Source organism: Scyliorhinus torazame, chromosome 22 (genome assembly GCF_047496885.1).
Source record: "Scyliorhinus torazame isolate Kashiwa2021f chromosome 22, sScyTor2.1, whole genome shotgun sequence".
In the NCBI taxonomy this organism is placed as follows: domain Eukaryota; kingdom Metazoa; phylum Chordata; class Chondrichthyes; order Carcharhiniformes; family Scyliorhinidae; genus Scyliorhinus; species Scyliorhinus torazame.
In genome coordinates, this window is record NC_092728.1 from 36,947,847 (window position 1) to 36,962,547 (window position 14,701).

The 14,701-nt window shown below is 49.2% G+C and overlaps 1 protein-coding gene across 2 annotated transcripts; it reads right to left on the reverse strand.

The window, feature by feature from the left end:
* Window positions 1–3,049: 3,049 nt before the first annotated feature.
* Window positions 3,050–14,623, reverse strand: LOC140399010 (tubulin alpha chain-like). Of its 2 annotated transcripts, none has more exons than XM_072488058.1 (5): window positions 11,380–14,623; window positions 7,296–7,518; window positions 6,754–6,902; window positions 3,955–4,635; window positions 3,050–3,435 (listed from the first exon to the last, which is right to left on the reverse strand). In XM_072488058.1, exons 1-5 carry the CDS (start codon window positions 11,395–11,397, stop codon window positions 3,139–3,141), a joined length of 1,368 nt encoding a protein of 455 aa, XP_072344159.1. In that variant the 5' UTR covers window positions 11,398–14,623; the 3' UTR covers window positions 3,050–3,138. The 2 variants fall into 2 exon arrangements, with proteins under 2 accessions (XP_072344159.1, XP_072344160.1); XM_072488059.1 differs by lacking the exon at window positions 11,380–14,623 and adding an exon at window positions 8,123–8,145.
* Between the last annotated feature and the right edge of the window lie 78 nt (window positions 14,624–14,701).

Sequence of the window (14,701 nt, forward strand, 5' to 3'; positions counted from 1 at the left end):
CTCCCCTCTGACAACTGCCTTCAGAGCCTCCCAGACCGTTGCCGCTGCTGCCTCACCCGTATCGTTTGTTTCCAGGTAATCCTGGAGGTTCCTGCTAATCCGCCCACAAATCCCTTCTTCCGCCAGCAGCCCCACATCCAGTCTCCAGAGTGGGCGCTGCCCTCGCTCCTCACTAAGCCGCAGGTGCGGGACATGGTCCGACACTGTGATTGCTGAGTTTCCTGGCCCCACCACCTTTGGGATTAACACCCTGCTCAAGACCAAGAAGTCTATGTGGGAATAAACCTTATGAACATGGGAGAAAAAAGAGAACTCCTTCGCTCTCGGCCATGCGAACCTCCAGGGATCCATCCCCCCCCCCTCCCCCCCCCCCCCCTGCCCATCTGCTCCCTAAAACCTTTCAGGTCCTTAGCCGCTGCCAGTCGCTTCCCTGTCCTGAACTTCGACCGGTCCAGCTCGGGGTCAATGACTGTGTTAAAGTCTCCCCCCATGATCAGGTTGTGTGAGTCTAAGTCCGGCATTTTGCCTAGCATGCGTCTCGTAAGTTCCACATCATCCCAATTCGGAGCGTAGATGTTCACAAACACCACCCGGACTCCCTCCCACTTTCCACTCACCATTATATACCTGCCCCCCTTATCTGCCACAATTCTCCCAGCCACAAATGCCACACCCTTACTGATCAGAATTACTACCCCACTAGTCTTCGAATCCAGCCCTGAATGGAACACCTGGCGTACCCATCCCTTTCTCAATCTCGTGTGATCTGCGAGCTTTAAGTGTGTCTCCTGGAGCATTGCTACGTCTGTCTTTAACCCCTTTAGATGCGCGAACGCACACGCTCTTTGGACCGGCCCATTCAAACCCCTCACATTCCACGTGATCAGCCTGGACGGGGGGGCTAACCCCGCCCCTCCCCCTCCTCCACCCCCCCCCCCCCCACACCCCCACCGCCGACTAGCCACCGCCCTTTTTTGGCCAAACTCGAGCCCACGCCCTTCGCTTTCTCGAGCGCCCCACAGGGAGGCACCGCCCCCGACCCTCAATTGGTACCCCGAAATTGATACTTCCTCTGTCAGCAAAGCAGCATCCCCCCTCCCCTCCCCCCCCCCCAACAGCCTAACGGCCCAAGAAACCCCGCTAAGCACCAGCTGAGCACTTACTCCCCCCCCTCCCCCACTATGCTCCCGAGAGCCAGCTGACCCATGCTGACCCGGCCGCTCCCGCCCCTGGCGCCGATCAGACTGTCGCCTCATTGTCCGGACCCCTCTCCCCAAATGAATAAACCAATTAAACTACCTCTCCAGCCTCTGTGAGTAAGTAGTAGTACGAAACGAAAAAATCTCCAGAAGATACTAACATTGCCCCAGGAGGAGACGCTTCTTGAACCAAGGTCCAACTTGCCGAAAAATCATACTAAGTACAGGGCCACCTCCCCTCTCCATATCTCAACTTTGCCGAAAACACTGCACCCTCCAGCCACCACCACAGCTCTTACATGCACTCAACATTGTATACAATCTTATAGTAGAAACGGTACCGTGTTACCCAGCCCCCACCACCGCATTCCACCAAAGCTTAACTCTCCTTTGATTCGAGTCAAGCTTTTCTTGTTTGACGAATGACCACGTCTCGTCCGGTATCTCAAAATAGTGATGCCGTTCCTTGTACGTGACCCATAGCCTCACTGGGTGTAGCATCCCAAATTTCACCCCCTTGCTGAAGAGGGTCGCCTTCACCTGGTTGAATCCAGCACGGCTCTTCGCCAGCTCCACACCCAGGTCCTGGTAGAAGCGTATCACGCTGTTCTCCCTCCTGCTGCTCCTTTCATTTTTTGCCCACCGCAAGACAAGTTCCTTGTCCGAGAAGCGATGAAATCTCACCACCATGGCTCTCGGGGGTTCATTCGCCTTGGGCTTCCTTGCGAGGGCTCTGTGCTCCAGCTCCAGGGGTCGAGGGAATACCCCCGTCCCTATCAGCGTCTCCAGCATCTTGGACAAAAATGCTCCCACATCCGAACCCTCCACACCTTCGGGGAGGCCCACAATTCTCAAGTTCTGTCTCCTGGACCTGTTTGCTAGGTCCTCCAGCCTCTCCTGCCACTTCTTGTGGATCTCATCCTCACTTTAAGGGCCAATACGACCAACTCATCCTCATGGTCAGGTAGCTTTTTCTCCATCTCCTTAATCGCTTTCTCTTGTGTCACCTGAGTTGCGATCATTTGGTCTATTGATGCTTTTATCGGGGCCAGCATGTCCTTTATAAGATCAGCAAAGCAGCCCCTAAGGAACTCCTGTTGCTCCTGTGACCACTGCGCCCATGCACCCTGGCGTACACCGACCTCGGCACCTGCTCGATACGCTTATGTCTGTTGGGACTTAAACGCTTCACCCGGCCACTCCTGGTCCAGTGATCCATACAACAGAGAGCAAAACCTTTTGGCAGTGTTCGCTTCACCAACGTGCCCCAAAAAGTCCGTGAAAACACGTGATAAAAGGTCCGAGAGTCGGCTCCAGGCGGGAGCTGCCGAATGCGCGACCTACTCCTCCAGGGCCGCCACCAGAAGTCATGCTGAAAGAAAGTTATGTGATAGGTCAGCCTCCCAGCGTTCAGTAAACATATTGGGTCCACATTTTGCCATCATTTGATTAGTGCGTAACGAAACAACAAAGTAATTGCAAACGATTGTAAACGTTAAACTTTCCTGCAAGTTCCAGATGCGAATACAATCTTTCTAATCAAGCATTAACAAATCACGAATAACCAGGTCTTTCAAAACCCAATCACATTCTTGCTCGTAAACAATGAGCGGCCACTAAATCACACACAAATCAACTAAACCTATTATCTTTTCGATCCATCTATTTCTGGGGACAGTATTTTGATAATTGAATTGCTTTGTGACTCCCGGCCTGTGCGCTGTGGAGCTTGTTGGGCTTGACTTACTTTCTGTGTCAATTGACACTCAAGTACCTTCAAATATTTCCTTTTAGATCCCGATTTGCTACCCTTGCCATTTGCGGAGACAATAAATGAGAGTATTCCAAAATAATTTTTAAAACTTTATTGTCTTAAATAAACGTTATAATACCAATGTGAATTAAAGTTAAACCATTATAATTTGTAAATTAATGAATCTTATTCTTCCTCTTCGCCCTTTCTGTCCAGTGAGGAAGAATCGACGCCCACTTCTTCATAATCCTTCTCAAGTGAAGCCATGTCCTCTCGTGCATCCTGGAACTCCCCTTCCTCCAGCCCCTCCCCCACATACCAGTGGACAAAGGCCCGCTTGGCGTACATCTTATCAAATTTGAGGTTCAGGCGGGTCCAAGCCAAGGAAATTGCGGTGGTGTTACTCAGCATACACAGGGCCCGTTGCACCTTTGCCAGATCACCCCCTGGCACCACCGTCGGGGGTTGGTAGTTGATGCCAACCTATTGGAGAGAAGAAAACATGTTCGAATTCAATTGCTTACCATGCAGTTCAACATCAGGTTGCACAACCTCCCATCACTTTTCTGAATGTTTCATTTAGTGTTAATGCTTTTTCACTATTTAAACAGCGAGGTCTGGCCATTCCCTGGGTGATTCCCCTACATCAAGGCTCCAGTATAAATGGAGTATTGATATGCAAATTAGTTTACATTCAAAAGCAAATGAACTATTTTATAAGTGTAATTGCAGAAAGGTCTTGAGTGTCAGCAAGCTTTTTCCCTGCTCAAGGAAGGACTCCTGCTCGAGCATTCTGGTTTGAATTCAACGGTCAGGGAATTGGAAATCCAGCCCCACTTTGAGAGTTTCAATTGTTGCAGGAATGGGACAGTCTGTTCCGGTTTTCTGCCTCTGTAGAAAGACACCTTTGAAACGAAATGAAGTGAACACTGTTGATATGATTTATCGGAGTTTCACATTCTATGATTCCCTGTACCGCGTGGATTGGTCACAAACACTTACCTTGAACCCAGTGGGACACCAATCAACAAACGCGATCGAGCGCTTAGTCTTGATGGTGGCAATGGCGGCGTTGACATCCTTCGGCACCACGTCTCCTCGGTACAGCATGCAACACGCCATGTACTTGCCCTGGCGGGGGTCACACTTCACCATCTGGTTGGCTGGTTCAAAACATGAATTGGTGAGCTCCGACACCGAGAGTTGCTCGTGGTAAGCTTTCTCGGCCGAAATGAGAGGGGCGAAGGTTGCTAGAGGGAAGTGAATGCGGGGATAGGGAACCAGGTTGGTCTGAAACTCAGTCAGGTCCACATTGAGGGCACCGTCGAACCGGAGTGAGGCCGTGATGGACGATACTACCTGTCCAATGAGACGGTTGAGGTTGGTGTAAGTTGGTCTCTCAATGTCAAGGTTCCGCCGACATACATCATAAATGGCCTCATTGTCCACCATGAAGGCACAGTCAGAGTGCTCCAGGGTGCAGTGGGTCACCAGCACAGAGTTGTACGGCTCAACCACCGCGGTGGAAATCTGGGGAGCAGGGTAAACGGAAAACTCCAGCTTGGCTTTCTTCCCGTAGTCGACGGAGAGTCTCTCCATCAGGAGGGAAGTAAAACCCGAGCCCGTGCCACCTCCAAAACTGTGGAAGATGAGGAAACCCTGTAACCCTGTGCAGAGATCAGCCTGTGGGTAAAAACACAGAAAACATATTAAAGAGGAAACAGAGAATGGAATCTCTCCTGAAAAGGACAGAGGAATCTAACATGACGTAATGTCCCCAGAGTCCCTCCCGTGATGGCGCACTGGGAGCTGCTGAGATTGAGCTGTAGGAGCTTGGGGGAATGATTAATGGACATTGCGGAGGCGACAGAGTTGTGCCATGGTGAAACAGCTGGGAGAGAATCGATGGAAGAGACGTTGTGGTAATATTGGTAGTTACAAATTCATCAGAAGTAATCTCACTATTGTCATGATTGGAGGAAATGTTGTCTAGATTGTATTGCATATGTATATATATATATTGCAGTAATGCTATTAAATGCTCGCGTTTGTTAATATGTCTGTTGTCGTAATATTAAAAAGAACCCGAGTTGAATATCCAGAAATAAATTTTGACTGCCAAACGTGCGATTAAGAACGAGTGAAAGTGAAGGAATCATTAATTGCAACCATGTTTTTAAAGAGACACCTCTTGGAACTTTGTTCTCATTGCAGGAGATTCCCTGACGAGTAGAAAACGTGACACATTGTGTTTAGCACATTTAAGCCGGTTATGGATCTCTGAGTATGATAAGAATGGAAGGAACCACGCCCCCCTGCTGTTTCGCAGTTTGGGACAGGTTTAGCAATCTGCGAGGAGTTTTGCAGCATTGCTTAAAGGAGATATAACGTGCGGTATGATCTGAAATCCAACGGGCTAACTTTGAACTCATTGTCAACAAGTTATAAAGCAATTGGCCATTTTCTAACAGTTGGCTTTACTGGGCTTTCTACGTTCTCGTGTATAATTAAAGGAGGATTTTGATGGAGAGATATGTTGAGTGAACGATTTAGGTAAAGGGAGGTGGAGACAGAGAGATATCTACAGGAACCTGTGGAGAGCTGATGGTTTCACATGTTATCTACCTGCTCAGCACCGTCACTTCGGGTCTTTGTCTGAGAAGCGTGGTGAGAATTCCATTGAATTGTTAAAGTTAAGCTTCTTCTCCTGAAGGATCATTACTGTTAATTACACTAAATTGTCACTTTACTTTCAATCTTTCATACTTGTTTCCTTTATAATGGTCGATATACTTTCTGAATTCATCATTCAAAATCACGGTAGCATTGTGGATAGCACAATTGCTTCACGGTTCCAGGGTCCCAGGTTCGATTGCGGCTTGGGTCACTGTCTGTGCGGAGTCTGCACGTCCTCCCCGTGTCTGCGTGGGTTTCCTCCGGGTGCTCTGGTTTCCTCCCACAGTCCAAAGATGTGCGGGTTAGGTGAATTGGCCAATGATAAATTGCCCATAATGTCCAAATTGCCCTTGGTGCTGGGTGGAAGTGTTGAGTTTGGGTAGGGTGCTCTTTCCAAGAGCCGGTGCAGACTCAAAGGGCCAAATGGCCTCCTTCTGCACTGTAAATTCAATGTTAATCTATGATTAATCTAGGACAAAGGTTCGGCACAACATCGTGGGCTGAAGGGCCTGTTCTGTGCTGTGTTTTTCTATGTTCTATGTTCTAAAATGTTCTTCGTCATTTGGTTACTTAAATTAACCTGCTGGTAGTTATGATTGGTGTTATTGCAAACAAGTGAACTTTATGAATATTCATTCAAATCAGTCAATGTTTCACAGTGGGATGAGGGGGGAGGGTCACCCAGGGCCAGAAATTCAGAATGCGCTGAAATGCGCTTTGATCTTTTAACCTAATTTTAAAATAGGATGGATACATACACTGTTTTTCCACAAATTGCATTCATAGGTTTGAAGGAATATGGGCTTGAGGTATATTCGTGGGTCCGACAGGTATATTGATGCTTGGAAATTAACTGACTGGGTAAAAGTAAGGAGGGTTCCAGAAAAAACAGGAATCAGAGCATCGGCAATTCATCGAACTGTTGCCCCCATGGTTTTGGCCCCTTTGCGGGACTGTGATTGGCCTGAAACAACCCGTATAATTTTGCTGGGCAGCATAGGAGGAAAACTTCGCGCTCAAAACTGATCACGCTGATGGTGGTGGAATCACTGGCACCGTCTTTCTCAGGGAATGTGAGCAGGAACACGAGGCAGGAATGCAGAACATCAAAGTGAGTCAACCTACCACCTTTCGGACACGATCCAGGACCAGATCCACAATCTCCTTGCCCACCGAGCAATGGCCCCGGGCGTAGTTATTCGCCGCATCCTCCTTACCGGTGATGAGCTGCTCGGGGTGAAAGAGCTGTCGGTAGGTACCGGTTCGGACCTCATCTGGGGACAGGGAACGGACACTTGAGACCAGGAACACAGAGGCTGAAGGAAATATTGCAATGCGTTTAGTGAAACTCTGGCTGACCAACCCATCATCAATTTCTTCAGGGGCAGCACGGTAGCATTGTGGATAGCACAATTGCTTCACAGCTCCAGGGTCCCAGGTTCGATTCCCAAGATGTGCAGGTTAGGTGGATTGGCCATGATAAATTGCCCTTAGTGTCCAAAATTGCCCTTAGTGTTGGGTGGGGTTACTGGGTTATGGGGATTGGGTGGAGGTCTTGACCTTGGGTAGGGTGCTCTTTCCAAGAGCCTGTGCAGACTCGATGGGCCGAATGGCCTCCTTCTGCACTGTACATTCTATGTAAATTCTATGTAAATTTCTCCTCTTACCAATCACAGTGGGCTCCAGATCTACGAACACGGCCCGGGGAATGTGTTTCCCCGCCCCTGTCTCACTGAAGAAGGTATTGAAGGAATCGTCACCACCTCCGATGGTCTTGTCACTGGGCATCTGCCCATCGGGTTGGATGCCATGCTCCAGACAATACAGCTCCCAGCAAGCGTTACCGATCTGCACACCCGCCTGACCAATGTGGAGTGAAAGACACTCACGCTAATGAGAGGAAAAAAGGTGGTTACTTCCACATGATTGAGACAAACACTTTACAGATTCAATATGATGGATGGAGAACAGGCTGAGGGGCAGCAAACATTCAGTTCCTGTACATCCCCGATTCCGCCAACACCCAATCGACACTCCATTGTATCCCTGTCCTCTGCCATGCAGATTCCTGCAAATCTGTATCACTGTCAGCCCACTCTGCGACTTCCCCGTGTCTCTGCAGCACCGCAAGAATATACACAACCATCCCTGTTACAATGACCGCGACTCATGTACACCCTGAGCAACTCCCGTTTAACTGTGGACCTCAGTCCTAGTGAGATTCCCGCTCCGTGTGAACCTTCCGTTCCCAGTAAATTCATGTTCTCCCTGATATCTTCTTGTTCCCTTTGCAATGCCGCCCATCCGTCGATTTTGCGGATCTCTCTCCTTCCTTAGGAATTGCGGCTGTCCCTGTGTTTCTAGACCATTCTGACTCCATATTGGATCCTGCAATGTTTCACAGATCCTCTACTCTCCCTATAGATCCTCTCTCCGAGTGAACATGTGATACTGCGGTACACATCCCATTCGCTCTTGACTCAATCTGACCTACCATGATTTCCTGTTATGTTCACAGCTCCTCTCAATGTGTTGCGAGTCTTCCCGCTCGCGCTATTTATACCGAATTCTATGAAGCAAACACGAGTTCCGATTGGTCATCGAGAACAATGCGACGCGGTTGCTCGGGGAAACGTTAACATAAAATGGAACGCCGGTTCACGCCGCTGATTGGTTGGAATCAATACAAGAAGAAACCATGTCGTAGTCACAGTCGATCATGAGAGGAGCTTTGCACAAAAGCGAGATAGGTCTCTTCTGTCAATCGCCAAAACGTCGCTTTGAGTCCAGATAATTATACCCCATCCACCAGAGCCTCGACAATTAGTCCCGATCAGTTAAAACCAGTTCCCTCGAAGAGGCGTCGCCTGTCAGACCCGATATATCAGACCAGACCAGATCAATCGGATTATTATCTATTTGACTCGCTGACATGTGAATTCCATTATTAAAATCAATATCTATCGAAGTGTATTCATCAGACACCATCCGGTAGACCAGTAAATATTAGAGCCCATCCAACAGACGCAATCCATTAATCCAGACATTCTCAGACCCCATCAATCAGGCAGCATCCATTTTAGCAGAATCCACAAGACACCACCTTTCAGGTGTCATCAAATATATCAGAATCCATCAGAGCCATATCATGGAATCATATAATTTACAGTGGAGAGGTGACCGTTCGATCAATCGAGTATGCACCGGCCCTTGGAAAGAGTACCCTACTTAATCAAACACTTCCACCCTATCCACGAAACCCAGTATCCCCACCTAAAATTTTTGGACACTAAGGGCAATTTAGCATTGCCCATCAACCTAAGCTGTACATCTTTGGACTGTGGGAGGAAGCCAGAGCACCCGGACGAAATTCATGCAGAGAACGTGCAGACTCCTCACAGACAGTGACCCACTACGGGAATCGAATCTGGGACCTGGAGCGATGAATCAACAGTGCTAATAAGCACTGTGCTACCGTGCCCCCCATATGTGAGGTACCATCCATTGAATCACAATCTATTAGACCCATCGAAGAGACAACATCCATTAAATCAGAACTTATCCGCCTCCATCAAAAATACACCATCCATTCAATCAGAATATATCTGACACCTTCCATCAGGCAAAATCCTTTGACTCAGAATATATCAGAGCCTGTCCTTCAGACACAATCAATTACATCAGAATAAAATCAGAGAATCATAGACATCTATCGCACAAAAAAGACCTTTCGGCCCACCTATGCATTCTGGTCCCATTTTCCCGCACTTGGCCAATAGTCACAGAGTCATGGATGTGACAGCATGAAAAAAGTCCGTCGGCCCAAGTTGTTCGCCGCTCAGTTTTAACCAGTAAACAAATCCAATTGTACCTATTTGGCCCATGTCCCTCTCCACCCATGTTACCCATATAACTGTCTAAATGTGTTTTCAAAGACAGAATTGCACCGCATCTGCTACTGCCTCTGGCAGCTCATTCCCAACACTCACCACTCTCAGTGTGAACGAGTTGCCCTTTCTGGAGCCTTTTGTATCTCCGCCCCCTCTCACCCTAAATCTGTGCCCTCTATTTTTAGATTCCCCTACCTTTGAGAAAATATATTGACTATGTACCTTATCTATGACCCTCATGATGTCATAGACCTCTATAAGATCACGCTAAGCCTCCTGTGCTCCCGGAAAAAATGTCCCAGTCTATCCAGCTTCTCCTTATAACTCAAGCCATCAAGTCCCGGTAGCATCACAGCAAATCTGTTCTGCACGCTTTCTAGTTAAATAATTTCCGTCCTGTAATATGGTGACCTCAACTGTACACTGTTTTCCAAGTGTGGCCTTACTAATGTCTTGTAGACTTCCGGTGGCGGCGATGTGCTGAGCGGACGCACATCAGGTGGCTCTCCTCCTAATCGGACCCAACATAGTCAATTTATTGGAAATTTCGGCCTACAAAACCCACCAAAACCCACCCGAATACAAAGGACACTGGAGAAGAACATTCCTGGCAACAATAGACCGGGGGACGGCGAGATATCAGGAGTATCAGTGAAGGAAAGGGTCAGAGCAGCGAGCGAGCAGACAGGTGACCACACAAGGCGACTCAAGATCCAATCCTTTCCTCCCTATCTTTTTGCGATTTGAAAGTGACTATTTCCCCTCTAAATACGGCCTTTAGCGCTTCCCAAAACGTAGAGGGTGAGACCTCTCCGTTTTGGTTGTTTTCCGTATACTGGATTGGATTGGATTTGTTAATTGTCACGTGGAGTTGTGGACAGTGCGGAAGGATATTACAAGTTACAGAGGGACATAGATAAGCTGCAGCGCTGGGCTGAGAGGTGGCAAATGGAGTTTAATGCAGAAAAGTGCGAGGTGATTCAGTTTGGAAGGAATAACAGGAAGACAGAGTACTGGGCTAATGGTAAGATTCTTGGCAATGTGGATGAGCAGAGAGATCTCGGTGTCCATGTACATAGATCCCTGAAAGTTGACACTCAGGTTGAGAGGGTTGTTAAGAAGGCGTACGGTGTGTTAGCTTTTATTGGTAGAGGGATTGAGTTTCGGAGCCTTGAGGTCATGTTGCAGCTGTACAAAACTCTGGTGCGGCCGCATTTGGAGTATTGCGTGCAATTCTGGACGCCGCATTATAGGAAGGATGTGGAAGCATTGGAAAGGGTGCAGAGGAGATTTACCACAATGTTGCCTGGTATGGAGGGATGATCTTATGAGGAAAGGCTGAGGGACTTGAGGCTGTTTTCGTTAGAGAGAAGAAGGTTGAGAGGTGACTTAATTGAGGCATACAAGATGATCAGAGGATTGGATAGGGTGGAAAGTGAGAGCCTTTTTCCTCGGATGGTGATGTCTAGCACGAGGGGACATAGCTTTAAATTGAGGGGAGATAGATTTAAGGCAGATGTCAGAGGTAGATTCTTTACTCAGAGAGTAGTAAGGGCGTGGAATGCCCTGCCTGCAAGAGTAGTGGACTCGCCAACACTAAGGGCATGCAAATAGTCATTGGATAGACATATGGACGATAACGGAATAGTGTAGATGGGCTTTAGAGTGGTTTCACAGGTCGGCGCAACATCGAGGGCCGAAGGTCCTGTACTGCGCTGTAATGTTCTATGTTCTATGTACCACTCTAAAATTATTTTTCTGCGAGCAGCTCAACAGATCAATAAGTACATGGGAAGAAAAGGTAATTAAAGAAAATACATAATAGGGCAACACAAGGTATACAATGTAACTACATAAGCACCTGCATCGGATGAAACATACAGGGTGTAGTGTTAATGAGGTCAGTCCGTAAGAGGGCAATTTAGGAGTCTGGTAACAGCGCAGAAGAAGCTGTTTTTGAGTCTGTTCGTGCGTGTTCTCAGACTTCTGTATCTCCTGCTCAATGAAAGAAGTTGGAAGAGTGAGTAAGCCGGGTGGGAGGGGTCTTTGATTATGCTGCCCGTTTTCCCCAGGCAGTGGGAGGTGTAGATGGAGTAAATGGATGAGAGGCAGGTTCGTGTGATGGACTGGTCGATGTTCTGAAGTTTCTCTCTGAAGTTTCTTGCGGTCCTGGGCCGAGCAGTTACCATGCCATGCTGTGATGCAGCCAGATAGGATGCTTTCTACAGTGCATCTGTAAAAGTTGGTAAGGGTGAATGTGGACATGCCGAATTGCCTTAGTTTCCTGTTGAGCTTTCTTGGTGGTAGCGTCGACGTGGGTGGACCAGGACAGTTTTTTGGAGATGTGCACCCCTAGGAATTTTCTAACCATCTCCACCTCGGCCCCGTTGATGCTGACAGGAGTGTGTACAGTACTTTGCTTCCTGAAGTCAATGACCAGTCTCTTTAGTTTTGCTGGCATTGAGTGAGAGATTGTTGTTGCTGCACCACTCCACTATGTTCTCTATCTCTCTCCTGTCTTCTGACTCGTCGTTATTCCAGATCCAGCCCACTATGTTCGTATCGTCAGCAAACTTGTAGATGGACTTGGAATCAAATTTTGCCACCCAGTCGTCTGTGTACAGGGAGTAGAGTAGGGGGCTAAGTATGCAGACTTGCGGGGCCCCGGTATTGAGGACTATTGTGACGGAGGTGTTGTTGTTCATATTTATAGATTGTGGTCTGTTGGTCAGAAAATCGAGGATCCAGTTGCAGAGTGGGGAGCCAAGTCCTAGGTTTTGGACCTTTGATATGAGCTTGGCTGGGATTATGCTGTTGAAGGCGGAGCTGTAGTCAATAAATAGGAGTCTGATGTAGGAGTCCTTGGTGTCAAGATGCTCTAGGGATGAGTGTAGCACCAGGGAAATGGCGCCTGCTGTGGATGGGTTGCAACGGTTTGCGAATTGCAGTGGATCAAGGCGTTCTGGGAGTATGGAGTTGATGCGCTTCATGGTCAACCTTTCAAAGCACTTCATTATGACTGAAGTCAGGGCCACCGGGTGGTAGTCAATGAGGCATGTTGCCTGGTTCTTCTTTGGCACCGGTATGATGGTAGTCTTCTTGAAGCAGGTGGGGACCTCGGAGTGGAGAAGGGACAGGTTAAAGATGTCCGCGAACACCTCTGCCAGCTGGTCCACGCAGGCTCTGAGTGCACGACCAGGGATCCCATCCGGGCCCGTCGCCTTCCGAGGGTTCACTTTCAGGAAGGCGGATCTGACTTCGGAAATTGTGATGGTGGGTATGGGTGAGTTACCGGCTGCTGGGGCACTCGACAGTGGACTGTTGGGTACCTGATAAAACCGAGCATAGCATGCATTGAGCATGCGCTGCTACCGGAGATAGTGCTCGGCTTTGCTTTGTAGCCCGTTATGTTATCTAGTGCTTGCCACAACCGCCGAGAGTTTGTATGTGACTCGAGCTTGGTTTGATATTCTCTCTTGGCATCTCGGATGGCTTTGCGGAAGTCGTACCTGGATTTCTTGTATAGGTCAGGGTCGTCTGACTTGAACACCATGGATCTTTCCTTCAGTAGGGAGTCAATCTCGTGATTGAGCCATGGTTTCCGGTTGGGGAACGTACCTATTACTTTCTTTGGCATGCAGTCGTCCACACATTTGCTGATGAAGTCTGTGACGGTGGTGGCATTCTCATTTAAGATGGTTGCTGAGTTCTTAAATATGGACCAGTCCACTGTCTCTAAGCAGTCATGTAAGAGCTCTTCTGTTTCGTCGGACCAGCACTGCATGACCTTCTTAGCTGGATTCTCCCGCTTGTATGCCAGGAGAAGGAGCACCGTCTTATGGTCTGATTTCCCAAAGTGCAGTCGGGGGATGGAATGGTAGGCGTCCTTGACTGTTGAGTAGCAGTGGTCAAGAGTGTTGTCGCCCCTAGTGGGACAGGAGATGTGCTGGTGGAAGTTTGGCAGTACACTCTTGAGCTTGGCCTTGTTGAAGTCTCCGGTCACGATGAACAAGGCTTCCGGGTGTTCTGTTTCGTAATTGCTTACAACTGTGTACAGTTCGTCCAGCACCTTCCTTACTTCTGCCTGGGGTGGGATATAGACCGCTGTGATAATGGCTGAAGTGAACTCAGGTGGAAGATAGTAAGGGCGGCACTTCACGGTCAGGTATTCCAGTACCGGGGAGCAGTAGGTCGCCAGGTTCACCACATCTAAGCACCAGGAGGTGTTGATGAGGAGGCAAACCCCTTCACCCTTTGCTTTGCCTGATGATGCTGTGCGGTCCACCCATTGAATTGAGAAGCCTTCAGGTTGTATGGCATAGTGGGTGAGGCAGTAAAACAGAGCACACTGCAGTCTCTTACTTCCCTCTGAGAGGTAAGTCTGGCGTTAAGTTCATGCAGCTTGTTTTCGATCGCTTCGACGTTTGCCAGGAGAATGCTGGGGAGAGGGGTCTTGAAACCACGTTGCTTCAGTCTAAACTGCAGACCACCGTGTTTCCCTCGCTTCCTCCATCGGCGGCTGCGGCTGGATGATCCTGGTATACGATGGGAAATTTTGACCTTGTGGAACGTAGGTGGTTGCGTCTGGCGGGGTCCAGGGCGCTGCCGGGGACCAGGGTGCTGGTTTCGTTTCGGGGTCGCATCTGGCAGGGTCCCGGGCGCTGGTTGAGGTAGAGGGTTTGCTAGGGGCGCATATTTGTGATCCGGATGTGGCCCGGCGTTCTGCGGGCATCTGAATACCTTGCAGCACGTTCGGGTCCTCGTGCGGGGTCTCCGCCATTTCGGGGGTCCTGCGTCGTGGGCAGAGGCTTCCTGAGGCAGGTTGGGCTGAGTCCCGTGGTCTGTTCCGTCCCTGGGCGCTCCTGAGGTCCGGTCTTGCAGTAGGTCCGGTCGGGCCTCCACGTGGATTTTTCTTTCTCCGGGTGTAAGGTCGGGTTTTTGGGCTGGCCTCTCTGGGTCGGATCGCCGGTCGGGTCGCTCGGGGTCGAGTTGGGCAGGGTCTCGTCATCGGTGGTCAGGTCGGGAGCTCCGTGGACTGGGCCTCGCGATCCGGGTCTGGCGTTGGTTGTTTGACCGGTTTGGGAGCTCCGAGGTCCGTGTCGGCTCCAAATCGAGGTTGGGGCTTCACTTCCGGTTTGGACCCGATCCACTTCCAGGTCGTGGAGGTCAGGTCGGGTGAGGTC